The sequence below is a fragment of the Cyclopterus lumpus genome, chromosome 1, assembly GCF_009769545.1.
Source record: "Cyclopterus lumpus isolate fCycLum1 chromosome 1, fCycLum1.pri, whole genome shotgun sequence".
Taxonomy (NCBI): domain Eukaryota; kingdom Metazoa; phylum Chordata; class Actinopteri; order Perciformes; family Cyclopteridae; genus Cyclopterus; species Cyclopterus lumpus.
The window spans coordinates 19,698,493-19,712,462 of record NC_046966.1 but is presented as its reverse complement, the minus strand read 5'-3'; the positions used below and the strand labels follow the sequence as shown (position 1 = coordinate 19,712,462).

The 13,970-nt window shown below is 43.1% G+C and overlaps 2 protein-coding genes across 2 annotated transcripts; both read left to right on the top strand.

Moving 5' to 3' along the window:
- The first annotated feature begins 3,652 nt into the window (after positions 1-3,652).
- On the top strand, positions 3,653-5,095 carry fgfbp2b (fibroblast growth factor binding protein 2b). The gene is made up of 2 exons (XM_034534029.1): positions 3,653-4,530; positions 4,735-5,095. The coding sequence occupies exon 1, from the start codon at positions 3,717-3,719 to the stop codon at positions 4,509-4,511; it is 795 nt and encodes a 264-aa protein (XP_034389920.1). The 5' UTR covers positions 3,653-3,716; the 3' UTR covers positions 4,512-4,530; positions 4,735-5,095.
- A 3,133-nt stretch (positions 5,096-8,228) lies between these two features.
- fgfbp1b (fibroblast growth factor binding protein 1b) lies at positions 8,229-10,219 on the top strand. Its single transcript, XM_034538230.1, has 2 exons — positions 8,229-8,306; positions 8,662-10,219. Exon 2 carries the CDS (start codon positions 8,689-8,691, stop codon positions 9,424-9,426), a length of 738 nt encoding a protein of 245 aa, XP_034394121.1. The 5' UTR covers positions 8,229-8,306; positions 8,662-8,688; the 3' UTR covers positions 9,427-10,219.
- Positions 10,220-13,970: the final 3,751 nt, after the last annotated feature.

The window sequence follows — 13,970 nt, the reverse complement described above, 5'->3', positions numbered from 1 at the left end:
ACCTCAAATGCCAGCCAACTGTATTTTATCATGTACTTTTCTCATTAACGCCAGCACGAGCACCAGCAGTCCTCCTAGTGTCATATTGTCCATCATCAACTTTCAGAGCAATATTCCCAAATAGCTACTTTTACCTGTAGAGAATAATTTTGTTTGTACTTAAGTTACCAGTTTCTAACATGGTGACACAAGTGTCCATTTTTTACGCTTTCAAAACTTTTGAAAGTTTTATATATTTTTGTTAATGTTTGTTTTATAACACAGAAGTAGGCTTTTGTAGAAATAGCTCTTTTCTTTTCTTTGTCAATTATTGTAATGTAGCTCGCATCATTTTGTCTCGACAGGTTGGATCGACTAGAAAATTAGGGAATAGTCCGACATTTTGGGAAATGCGCTTATTTGCCGAGTATACACCTCTTGTGTCTTTTTGTTGAATACCACCCTGTTAGCTAAGTTTAGCATGAAGACAAAAACAAAGTGTAGCAAATCTAATGCCATGCTAGCAGTTGTGCTTCGAGCTAGATGCTAACATGCTGACGTTTGGTACGCATGACGATGTTCACCATCTTAGTTGAATGTGTTCGCGTGTGATAACATTCTCTAATTTGCTCTAAACAAATTATATGGCCCGAGCCAAAGTATTGAACAAATAGAAAAATATTGACCTGATGATGTAACTAGAAGAAAAGTCAGGTGACCACCAAAGTTATTACAATTCATCCTCGGGACACCGTAAATTCATCCAATAAGTAGTCTTGACGTTTCACTGAAAGCCCATCATGATAAACCAAACAACATTTGTTAAGATTAATCCTCTGGGGACCAACACTGTCTGTAGAAAATGTCATAGCAATCCACATTGCCATCCATAGAGCCACTAGCATGGCCGAAAACGACAATTTACAGGGAGTTTATGCGCTGGACTATTTCTTAACTGGACTTCTGACAGTCGTTTTTATACTTTTTTTATTACATATTGACAAATAAGATAAATACTTGTCAAATAGTGAACATGAGAGCTTGTGGTTTGTGGTTTTTTTAGCTACCGGTCGCTATGCTGTAGCTTTATTGTTAGCATACAGACTAGTGCTATCGATCTTTTTAGCTGACTTTCAACAGGAAAAACTAAATATTTCCCAGAATGTCAAACTATTCCTTGAAACATTGATGGAGGAAACTGATGAAGTGGCAGAGGCAAAGTGTTACTAGCTGTTCAACACACACATGAGCTACACGCGCACACACACATACAAAGGTTTTAACACAGCTGACGAACCAGATATTGTGTCTTAGGCATTTCTCGCCAGACCATAATTGACAACTAGTTGCTTGGGTTGTCGGAGGTTGTTTTTTTTTCTTTACCATCCTTTGATTTGAAAAATAAAACGTCCAGAGGCCTCTGTGGTGGCAGAGGAGCGAACAACATCCAAAAAAAATGTATAATACAGCTGAGGTTTGTGGTGATCTATGAATAAAACCTTCAGCCTGATAAGTGTCTGCTGTGTTTTTCTTCCATAAACACATGAAACATGAAGTGGATGAATATACCACCTTCTGAGGAAACTCATAGCATGTCTGTGCATTTTGTCATGAATCACCCAAATGATCTATTGAAGTGTGCTTTTATGCTACACATAAACTCTGAGCCACTGCTAGGAATGAAAAAGAACATTTGATGATATAAGCAAATGTACAGATGGGTTAGACATTCATGCCCCTAAAAAAAGCAGAACCCACAGAACATTCATGTAACATGCATAGCTGAAAACATGCGCACACAGCGGGTGGGGGGGGGGGGGGGGGCTTGGCGGTGGTTGAGGTGGCGTGACGCTGCTGCATCCTATCAGAAGAGGACTACACTAATTTAATTTGGGGAAACATCTGGCTCAGACAACATACACACTTTGCATTCCTGGTGTCTCTTACAAGGGGAACTTTTTCTCTTGCCCACCAGATTGATGGCTATAAAAAACAAAACTTCCTGAATGTACTAAGGGCATGCGTATATTTGTACACACACATGGGAATAGGCCACACTCCCTTCTTCCGCTGTGTGTCCAAGCCAGCTGCTACATATGGACTACGTCTCCTCAAAGGCAGCATCTGTTCCTCTGTTTAGTTTCATTAGTGACGACTCAAGACCTTGGTCAATGGTGATACTGATCTCTGTACAGTATGTAGTATGATTTAGAGTTATGGAGATTTAGCTCAGTCACCATTCTGAGATTTCAACGTGTAATTTTTCGTCTTTTCATTGTATTTAGTCTCTTAAATATCAGCTCCACCGTTCGTTTTGTGTTGTTCAATTTTGTGATCTGGCTACTGTAAACACACAATTTCCCAGAAGGAATAACATTTTTGCAGTTTTTACAGTTTCCTTTTTGGGAAATAGGCTACTTAATTTGAATTCATTGCCCAGATGAAAAGATTAATATCGGTGAATATAAAGACTGCAGGGAAAGCTATACATAATACCAGACCAGGTGAGTGTATTGAGTTAAAAAATAAAACAATATTTATATTGGACCCGCCTTTAAAATGTAGTCTGGCATCAGCCAGATCTGACCAGGGTTAGGGGACTAGTCATGGTTAAATATTTTTGTAATAATGATACAGTACTTATTAGCTGGAGAGGTTGGAAGGAGATGAACGTCTCTAAAACGTGAAGTTTCTACAGGAAAAACCTGCGGAGCTAATGTGAGCAGATTACGTTAGCACATCATTATCTAGCGTTAACACAGAAGTGCTACGTAAGCTACACTGAAGGTATACATGCTGCTTTTGTTTTTTAATAATTGTAACAGGGAGTAAAGACCGACTAAGGCTTTATGGGAATAGTGTTGTTCCTTAAATTCATTGTCTTCTGTCTCAATCGCCATGTGATAGGCCTACAGCGGAACACTTTTACGCTTTGATTTGACGGCTTTAGCTTTGATTTTTTTATCTTTTCAACCTGTTTTTGTCGCTAAATCAGTTTATCACATCCTGGATATATCTTTTACATGTATATTTTAATAGTAAAACCCTTCTGTCTCCTTCTCTCTGAAACTGCTTTTTCTTTTTTTTTTTCAAAAAAAAAGGACAAAACAAATTGTTCCGTTCTGAACTTTGTCTCTTCAGATGAACACAATGAAGTTTTCACTATGAATGCTGAGCACATAACTTCAGGCTGCACTTTTAATGGGAACTCCTCAGTCCTCTCCTCCCCCTTCCCCCCATCAATAGTCAAAGAACCTCTTATGTGAAATTATAAAATGTCTCGCAACTCTTTTTCAAAGCATTTGGCTTCATTTCTGTACCGTCCTTCAGACTCCCTCCACCCTCCCCCCCAGCTCCCTCAAACCTGTTGACCGCTTCCCCTCACCCCTCTTCCTCCTCCCTCAGTTTATGTTCTCCCCCTCCTTCCTTCCACCTCATCCATCACCTTTTAGTTTTGAATATGCCACACAGGCTTCATGTGGTCGCCGTGTGTGTGTGTGTGTATGTGTGTGTGTGTGTGTGTGTGTGTGTGTGGTGTGAGGGAGGTGGGGGTCAGTGCTGGAGGAGGAGTTCGAGCCCCTCAGCTCACCTGAATAATACCTCCTTTGTGAGCTTCAACCATATAAAGTCCTGCTCAGACGCGTTCAACCCTTGCGCACCTCACTCAACCTTCTGTGTGGATACATACACATCATCTCATCCCCTCGTTCATCCGTCACGACCCTCCTAACGCCGCCATGAGATCCAGGATGAGAGTGGCGCTGCTGTTTCTGGCAGCAGCTGTTTGTGTGTCGAGCGCTCAGACCAACAACAGCAGCAATGACAACAAGCAGCCGCAGCAGCAACGCAGCGTCTGGGATGAGCCCATCAGATTCAGCACCAAGACCAAAGACTCCTGCACCATGGTGGTGTCTGGAGCCGGGGACTATACTCGCCTGCGTGTCTCCTGCAAAGGTCCGAGCCAGGGCCAGACCCCAGGACGCTCCTACTACTGCGACTTCCAGGGCAAACCCAACTTGTGCCGCGCCTACAACCTCAACCCACGCCACTACTTCACCCAGATGATGTGGGACATGAGGAAGCTGAGCCACGCCTGCCAGGGACCCAAAGTCTACCGCCCGGCCATGTGCAAGAAATACCCAGACGAGGCCCAGATTACCTTCCTGGCCTCCTGGCCCAAGACCACCGTGCCCAAGACCACCGTGCCCAAGACCGCCGCGCCCAAGACCGCCGCCGTGCCCAAAACCGCCGCCGTGCCCAAGCCCTCCAAGCCCGTCCAGGAGACACGTAAACCGTCTGTGCCAGCCCAGAACAAGACCGTCACTACTCCTAAACCTGTCAAGCCCCAGCAGCCCGCCAAGCCCCAGCCAGGCAAGGGCCCCCAGACCAAGAAACTCACCCCCAAGCCTGGGAAGACCACTACTCGTCCCACGGAGCAGCCTGACTCCAAAGCCACCCGCGTCGCCTCCGAGTACTGCTGGAAGAGCTTCCAGGGCGTCTGCACCTACTTCATCAGCTGGTTCCAAAACTGAGGCGATACTGCAGACACAGGTGGGTGGAAAAAAAGGAAGATGAAGAACAGGAAAGTCAGAGTTAGAATTAAAAAGTGAGAGAAAGACAAAGATGCATGGTTGTTGTTGTGTGGATGGATTAAACCGGAAACCACTACAAATCCCCCAAATCCTTAGTAGTGGTTGAAAAACTAACTTTATCTCAAATGAATCACTAAAAAACCCTAATCTGTCCTTGTTTCAGGCTGGAAACACCAGCGTCAGAACTCTTCTCGACCATCTTCGACCTCCAGGATCTGTGTGGGAGCCTCTGAAGGGATTTTGACACCTCGTTAGGTCCGACCTCCGACCCTGCAACATCTTATACGGGCTCAGCCAAAAAACACTCAACCTACACTTGTCTACGGTTAGTGGACGACTGCTTGAGCTGTCATGAATTGTACATGTCATTTTTTTGTTTGTTTTTATCTGTAAAACACACACAGCAAGGCAAAAGGGAAAATATGGCAGGCATGTGATTTTGTTTGTATATGATGTAAAATGTCCTGCGTGTGTGTCACATAAATGTTCCAACAACATGTGACGGTAAAGAGAATAAAGTCAGAGTGGAGATCTCGTCTTCTTCTTCTTCTTTTTATTATTCCTCTGTGTCGCTCTGTTTCTTCTGCCGCACGTTCTCACTCTCACTCCTTCAAAAGAGGTCCTTGTTTCTCTTCGCGGCCGGCTGAAACAACATGTCTGCGGCGTGGCCTCGGGGAGTTGTTAAGGGACAGACACAGACTGCAGTAAAGATAACACGCTGGCCGTCTGGGCCGAGCTCAACACTTCTTTGTATGAGCGGATGAATCGGGTCCTATAAGAGCTGCCGTGTGTGCGAACAAGAGGGGGGTCTATGTGCGCGAGAGGAAACGAGTGTGTGCTGTTCAACACACAAACACACTCACTTTCACTCGTCACGGTGAGTGGAGCGACTGGTTTTAATTTGACTTACACGACAAAATACAAAAGATTCTCAAACTCACCAATTCTAGTAGGGAACCCCAGAGACGCACTCTGATCCTTTACTTAAGTACAAATACGACGTAGAAATACTGCATCCGAACGCATAGAAAGTAAAAGTACAGAATTGTGAGGAATATAACTTACCTAAGTATTAAAAATAAAAGTATTTGGATATTATTGATTATCCTGATGCATCAATGCATTTGACTGTTGTTGCTGATTGAGGTTCAGCTACTTTAGATTTTTTAAATGTACCTTTAGGTTCCAAACTTAGGGGTCGAGTCCCCTCGAAAGGGTCACAAGATACATTCTGAGGGGTCGTGAGTTGATTGATGGAGCAGAAAAGACATTCTTGTCGTCATTGTTTGGACTTTTCCTCTAATCTTTTCTTTTTGTTTTGCTGAAATAATAGATTTTTGTTTAAGAAGTCCCTGAACAGTTATTCAAATTAAAACTTTTAGAGGGCAAATGCAAAAAAACTAATTGACCACTGAAAACTGGCTACAAGCCATATAATTGGGAATCAGTGCAGTCATTAGCTATATGTTGTCTTTTTGAAAGTTTCTTAATACCAATACCTTTACCTGACAGCTTTTACATCTTGATGTAAAAGCTGTCAGGTAAAGGTATTGGGGTAAAAAGTTTAAAAAGGGAAAAGTAAAGTACAAGTATGTCAGAATTGCCATGTAGTACTAGAGCAGCATGTATTTAGAGTTATTCAGTCGTAGTGAGGAGGCTGCTGGACTTCTAATGACCACAAGATGGTGCTGCTGAGTTCAGAGAGGACACACACATACAAACACAAACACACTACACACAGCTTCCCTGCTACTGTTCCCATACACTGAACCTCCACTCCTACTGACACAGTGAGAAACTACTGTACCTTGTGAGATGATTGGGCCCATATGAGCCGTCATATGGCTCCTTCCTTGTTCTTTACCTGCAGCAGCTGAGTCATTACAGAAATGAAACACGATGGCAGGGCGGAGAGGATTTGTACTCTTCCTCGGAGGATCAGTGGTGTGCTGTAATATGATATGTAGGTCAACTTTACAGCATCAAATACTCAGAATTTATAATACAAAACACAAGTTATTAGTATTAACACTACACACACACACACAATCTGTTCTATAATCTTTCTATTCAATGTTGAGAAACTAAGAACAATCTTAGGAGTTGTATCTTGCAGAAACTACAGTGCTTTTTGCATCAATCTACATGCAAGTAGCTTTATTTTGTTGTCCAAAAATAAGATATGGTTTGTGATTTCTACTCGAGGGAAAACCCATCTAAGAACAAAAGGCTTCATGTGTTCAAAAAGGGACAGAATGCTGGAGAAAAGTGCCCAAATATATTGCTTTCAAAAGAGAGAGTTTAGGTTTCTTCGGATGTGGTTAAATAATTAAACATTCTTATAACTGAGATCCTTGAAAGAACACGATATGGATCGATACACCGATTATTAGACACATCTTAGATCGGACCTTTCAGAACGCAGCCTTGATGAATTATTGAAGTGTACCACATGACTGGAGTTGTCGTCGATGACATAAGTCACACCTGTTCCAGGTAAAGGCCTCTTTAACATTAATAACATCAGCTGTTTAGGCAAGAGCCTCTGTGTGCTTTATTTATATTGACGTAATGACATTAATGTCTGTAGATCACAAAACATGTCTTTACACTTCATTTTACATGCAAAAAGACTTATCATTACATTTCTTACATTTTCTTAATGTTTATGTGTATAAAAAGTGAAACAATAAATGTTTTACCACAATTAACTCTTAATGTGTAGTGTTTATCACATATCTGTATATTTTTTATAGACCCCTGTGTCATTTTTCTTGTATTTTGGCTTCCTGGCAGCGTTGTACTTTGTGGAATTGACAAAATGATGAGACAGACTGGTAAAAAAGGTGAACCATGAATGTGGAAGGAAGGACAGTTTAAACGGTGTTAGACAGAGACAGAAATGATGGAAAGTCTCCAAGACATCAGCAGCGATTGTTGTAATGACAGATGAAGACTTCCTCTGACTTCCTCTGAGTCCATGAAGGAGTTTACCGAGTTAATGTCCGGAGATCATGGGGAGAGAGGGAGCTTGACATCTGGTGAATGGGTTTCTGTTTGATAGAGTAAGACACAGTAAGGTCAAAATAACGATGGTCAATGTCTGCATCGCTATGCGCCTAAAACAGGGAATGTAACTGTATTCAATACTGGGCCTCGTTGTAACCTGCATTTCTTCAATAAGTTTTAATAACTGTTCATACTTTATCCTACAGATTGTAGCCTATATTATTTTTTTTACCTCGAATCTCCTTGTCTTTTGCTTTGATGACACAAGTCAAGCCACATGGCCTAAAGTTAAACGAGAGGATCTCCTCGTGGCTGAGTGCAGCAGTGGATTGGTGGAAAGTCGGAGTCGAGCCTCCAAGAATGTGCGCGCGCATGTTGTGGTTATAATGTTGTAACCAGGCTCGTTAAAGTTACTTAGAATAAATCCACTATGCGCAGACACGCAGACCCATCATCAGTGTACACTCACCGTCTCTTTGATCTCGAGATAAACTTTGTTAAAGGCAGGAAGTTCCGTTTGGACACGTCAGGTCGGGCCCGTAAAAACACATTCCCTTCTTCCCAAGGAAAACTACTGCCTAGGTTTTTATCAATGGAAGTGTGTGTGCGTGTGTGCGTGTTGGGCGGGAATGGTGGGCGTGTCGCAGCATCTATGTGAACACCATGCGCGAGATCTCCGAGAGCCACAAGCAGCAGCTTGACGCACCGCACCGCTCGTAGTTCTCGGTAAGTTGGAGTTGGTTTTGACTGTCTCCATGTTCCGTGTGTGAAGTAGACCGCAGAGTGGCCTCGTCGGCCTCAACAGGAGTCTATAGAGGAACTGCAGGCTCAGGAGTTACGTTTTAACTGAACTTTTTCAATGCGTAATAGCTACCGGATTGGCTCAAAACATTTTAATAAAGACGTTTATTGACTGTAAATTCAAAAATCGAATGTCTTATTTATTCCCCTAGATGTCTTTAGAGTATTTATGTATATATATTGTTTCTATAAGCAGCCATTCTGAACACATGTTCTGTGCCCGATGACCTGTTTGTTTCCATCACTGAGGCTCTGACCCTCTTTTGTTTTGACCTTTCAGACAATACAGTGTCTGTAGAACGAGGACATGTTGCTGCTGAACACTTCCGCTGCCTGGCTGCTGCTGCTGGCCTTCCTCGGGCAGCAGCTCTCTCTGTCCTGTGGCGCGCGCGATAAGCACCGCGCGGCGGAGGACCACAGCGTGACCCCGGCCCCCGGCAGAGGGCAGAGGAGCGCGGGCAAGCCCGCAGCGAGCGCTCGAGGAAAGTTCTCCATCGCCGACAAGATGCGGTGCACGTGGAGCTCCGCGAGCGTCGGGGACACCGTCAGGCTGTCTGTGAAATGCGTGGAACGGGAGGCGCGCGTCACAGGCGGTGTCAACGAGCTGCTGTGTCACTACGACGCCAAACCGCAGAGCTGCCCGGGCTACCTGTCCGACAACAAGGGCTTCTGGAAACAGGTGGGCCGCGCGCTCAAGAGGCGGAAGGGCCACGTGTGTGAGGACGAACGCACGTTGAAGGCTGGCATGTGCAAGCGCGCGCCTCTGGACGCGAGCTTCAAGCTCGACACCCTCAGCTTCGTCCGCCTCGTCGCCTCGGGTCCGTCCGGAGAACCGGAGACTCCCGAGCCGCGGACGACGACGACGACGACGACGACGACGACGCCGCCGCCGCCTCTCTCCGTCTCCACCGCGGCGCCTGGGGCCGGACCGACGGCCTGCACAAAGAGTGCGAACCACCGGGAAACGGCTGAAGAGTATTGCAGCGGCTCGTGGGCCGGGGTGTGCAACTTCTTGATGTCCATACTGCAGAGTGACGACTGTTGAGCTGCTTCCGGTCGCAGGAGGACATTGTGGCGTTAATTGTCGGTTCATGTTTTGATCTACAAGAGTCCGAGTTTCTCTGAGTTGTTTTCACAACCACTCATATGTTAGTTATGTTCACCGGCTCATGCAGATGTGGATATGATTAAGTTTTATGTTTCAAGTAATGTATCACCATGCGGTGGTTTTTACTTTGTACTTTAAGTACAATGTTAAGAAAAAAAAAAAAAAACAAGATAAATACTTGTATCATGCAGTTGTGGTTACTTTTCAGATTTTGAATGTCCCTTTTATTGTTAAATTAGCTTCACCTTGACCAACCATTTAAAAAGCTGCTCACACATCGATGCACTAATAATAATGATCAAAATGTTACGATATAGAGAGAAATACTTTTTAATACTTGAAGAAAAATGTGCTGATGAATCTGTTTTGAATGTTGTGTTTTGGGCTTTTTTGACTTTTCAATGAACCCTCCTCACCACGCCATCGGTCAGGTGTTCATTCACGACCACTAAACACGAACATTGGAAACACAAATCAATGTTGACCTGAAATGGTTTAAAAGTTTTGAATCCTTGAGAATATTTGTTTTCTTACTTGTAATAGCGTTATTTTACAGTGTGATATTGTTTTATTCAACCTGAACACTTCCTCTGTTTATCCCACCAAACTGAAGATTGATTATTATAATTTAGAGGGGTATACATTCCTTCTACCTCTGGTCAACTTTATCAATCAATCAAGTAAACACCGCTGTATTTATGCACCACCAAATAAATATTTTCTATTTACACAATGTGTCCTGTTGCCTGAAAGAATATGAAACACTACTTTTAAAAGGGGAGAAGCGGAGAGGGATGTACGAAAACATATGCACCATAAAATACCCATTTTATCAGTTTTGAGTCCAAAATATCTTCTTATCTTATTTCCAAAAGGTTTTTCTTAATTTCAGTGCAGAGATTGAAGCATTTTGTCTTCTTTCAAGAAACCAGCAGTCGGTGCACAAAACGAGCACATCTTTCTTTTTCAGGTGCGGAGTAAAAAAAAGAAAGAAAAAAGGTGTGTTTTTCCTCCTCGGCCTCGCAACACTGCTGAACACTCCCACTATAGAAACGGTACAACGCTCTTTGTCTGGTACAGTCTGCAGGTTTTCTAATGTAGTGTTCAGTGTTTCATGTCCTTGGGGGGGAAATTCCTTTGTTAATATGTCCCAAAGCATCATGGTGAGTTGAGACACGCAGATTCTTTCAACAATACTTAGGGGGTTAATAATAAATCAAATGTGCTCGATAAGATGAAGATTTTACGAGTGTGAGTAACAAAGAGAGCATCCAAAGCAAAACATCCTTTATGACTTTGTGTCAGAATACATTACATGTCATTTAGCTGACACTTTTATCCAAAGCGACTTACAATCATGTAACATTCATACACAGCTACAGGGAACAATTCAGGGTTAAGTGTCTTGCTCAAGGACACATCGACTAGGGCGGGGATTGAACCACCAACCCACTGATTGAAAGACAGACCTGCTAACCACTGACACACAGAATAACGCCCAGAATAACTTGGCAGATTAAAGGATGGGAATAACACTATTTACTGCCGACGTGCCCTCAGGTTAAAGAAACACACAAGTGGAGAGAGTTTACATGGCGTCCTGATATAAGGCTTGTTCCTCTGGTTTCCTGGAGTAGACTCTAATTACTTTCATTAGGAGCCAATTCGATATGTGGAGATTGTGAGTAAAGAGTGCTATGATCCAGCTGTGTGTGTGTGTGTGTGTGTGTGTGTGTGTGTATTCCCTGAACAAGTGCAACCCCAGATGTGGATTTTATGCTTTCCTGGCAGCTCCTGACCTTCTTCACCTCTGACCCGCTGCTCTTTGTCCCCTCAGACAGACACTTAAAAAAAGCCAACTGGAGAGAGATTTCCACCTTTTAACGGAAGTCCGCTCTCTTTGATGGCACAAAAGGGATTTTGTTTTTACCGACTCCTTCAACCAGAGCTCAAGGACACATTCCAGGAAGGAGGAAGTAGTTGGAGGTTAGAAGTCAAGGGTCAAGAAGGAAATGAGGATACCATCCCAAAGGTCTGCAGAGTCCGCTGCCTTCTACGAGTCCTCGTGTAGGTTTAGTCATCTTACGTTTGGGCTCCTGCAGGCTTTGAGCGAGAGGACATGCACCAGCAGGATAATGTGCTGTTTTCAAAACTTCACACTTCTAGTTTTTAGTTGGTGGAGATACTGATATTTGTGCTAAAAGTCTACGAGTGATTTATCTCGAAACATTCTTAAAACTAAGGATATACCTGTTTCTTCTCTGTGTGTTTTTGTGTGGTTTTGCCACTGAGCTGGCTGGTCTCATCCAGCAGTCGTGGCTACGAAAGGTAATGCGCCGTAATTCGTAGATATCCAACGTAATCGTGAACGAGGAGGTATGAAGACTGTTGAAGATGAATGGGTCCAACAAACAGTCATTTTTCAGCCTCTTCCGACCGCGTGAAAACGAGAAGTCAACATTTATGTTTTTGCCACGTAACAAACATAATGTAGGAAAACGCACAAAAAAACATACTTTTCTGTAAGATATCATATCAACTGTGGCATGAAGATATTGCACTGAGCGCTTATCCACCAGTAACTTTCCAGAGCCAGAGACACTTTGGCTGTTTCCTGCTTATGTTAAAAGGTGCAGTTTGTAACCAACTGAAACTTCTCTCGTGTACAAAGCGAACAGGAGAACTACCAACACTGGTCTCATGAGAAGATGTATGTCGCTTGGCGTTTCCTCGAGTCATTATTACACATTTTGGGCTTTTCGCACGTCATAGGCAACAAAACTATGACGACGGACTCAGTTAGGTTTATGAAAAACATCATAGTTGGGCTTAAATTAATATGTAAACTGAGTAAAATACGTGCAGAAACCACGTCACATACGTCACCAACATCACTTTGGATACTACCTCACCAGTGGTTGTCATGGTTACAGAGATGAGTTCAGTACAGACCACACATCGTACGAATGACAAAAAAAAAAAACGTGCGCATAAATCGACCCGACAAAAGATTTAGTGTGCACAGATACTGTTGTAGCATTAACATGTTTGCTAATGATGGTTAGGGTGTGTGTCATGGCCGCCTCCGTTAGAAGGTGTTTTCAGTGGGATTTGCTTTTAGGCGGCGTCGACACCACAGTGTTGGCCACACCTGATGATTAAACATCCATAACCTTTCATGCCCTCACCTTAGTTTTCTCAATCGTAATGTATTCATGTTCTCCCCATTTTGTCTGTTGACCTTTTGACCTCATTTCAGTCAAATGGCACATACATCAGAAAAGTTCAGCTGGCCTTGTAAACAAAATGTATTATCATGTCATTATTTCTCTTGAGTTACTGGTGTTGTTCTCGTGCAGAGCTTAATGATATTCCCTTTAAAGCAGAGCTCTAATATACAAGGAGGGCTGAAAGAGGAGATGTCACATCTTCATCATCGGGGTAAAACACACACGCAGTCAAATCTGGTCTGCGGTTGCCAGAATTCTCAAGCTGGCGCGCGATCATAGAGCATAAGGATGTTTGATTTGTTTCAATGAGGCGTCCGCATGGAGGGCATCATAGTCACCTACTCTATGGGTTTGTGGGTGAGGTAGATATTCAACGGAAAAATCCATCTGGCGGGGATTGATTCTCATCAGCTAACATTTACTTTATGATTATAGTGAAAGAAAAAATAATCCGAATCGGCTCCTCGGATGACGATGAACGATAAACGATGACGATCTGAATCTTTCTCAGACATCAGTGGAGTCAAGCAGGTGTGATGAAGTATCTCTCATTTCCTGTCATCTCTTTTACTGTCCACTCTCAAATAAAGGAAAACCAATTATTACCTATTACTTAACTGCCATTCGAGTAGAATTCGTATAGTTTTCAAAGGCCGAATGATCCTCGTCCTCACTTTTAAATTGAATTGGTGGAGTTCACCATTAGTTTCTGTCACATGTAGAGTACTACCGAAACCCCGTCAAGACAAATACTTTCACTAAGCCCGGTAATATCTTAATGAGGTGACGAAAACACATTACAGCCAATATTCATATTCTGAGTCATATCTAAGGTATGCAAGTTCTTCTCACGCTCATTACTGTTGCAATGGCGGCACGTCTCGTCTTGTCTCTTTTCCTGTGGACGCTTTACAAACTTGAAGCGGCCTTTGACTCCTCGGCTCAAAGTATTAGAGCAGCTTCTTTCAAAAGCCCTTTGAGGTTTTGAGACCTTTCAAGCAACGGCACGCCATGTTCTCCAACTGTTCTTCCATACAGTCTGTTCCCAAAGACTCAGAGAGGTGATGCATGAAACGGGTGCTAACTCTAACTTTATTTGTTGCTCCAGAGGTCTTGTTGGGGTCCTCTTTTTGTCAAAGTCCACATTCTTCTTGTGCGCATTTAAAATGACTTTGATGCCAAAGTAGCCAAATAAATCTGATTTGGCTACATATATTCCATTTAAAAAATATAAGACGTGGAAGATTGGCA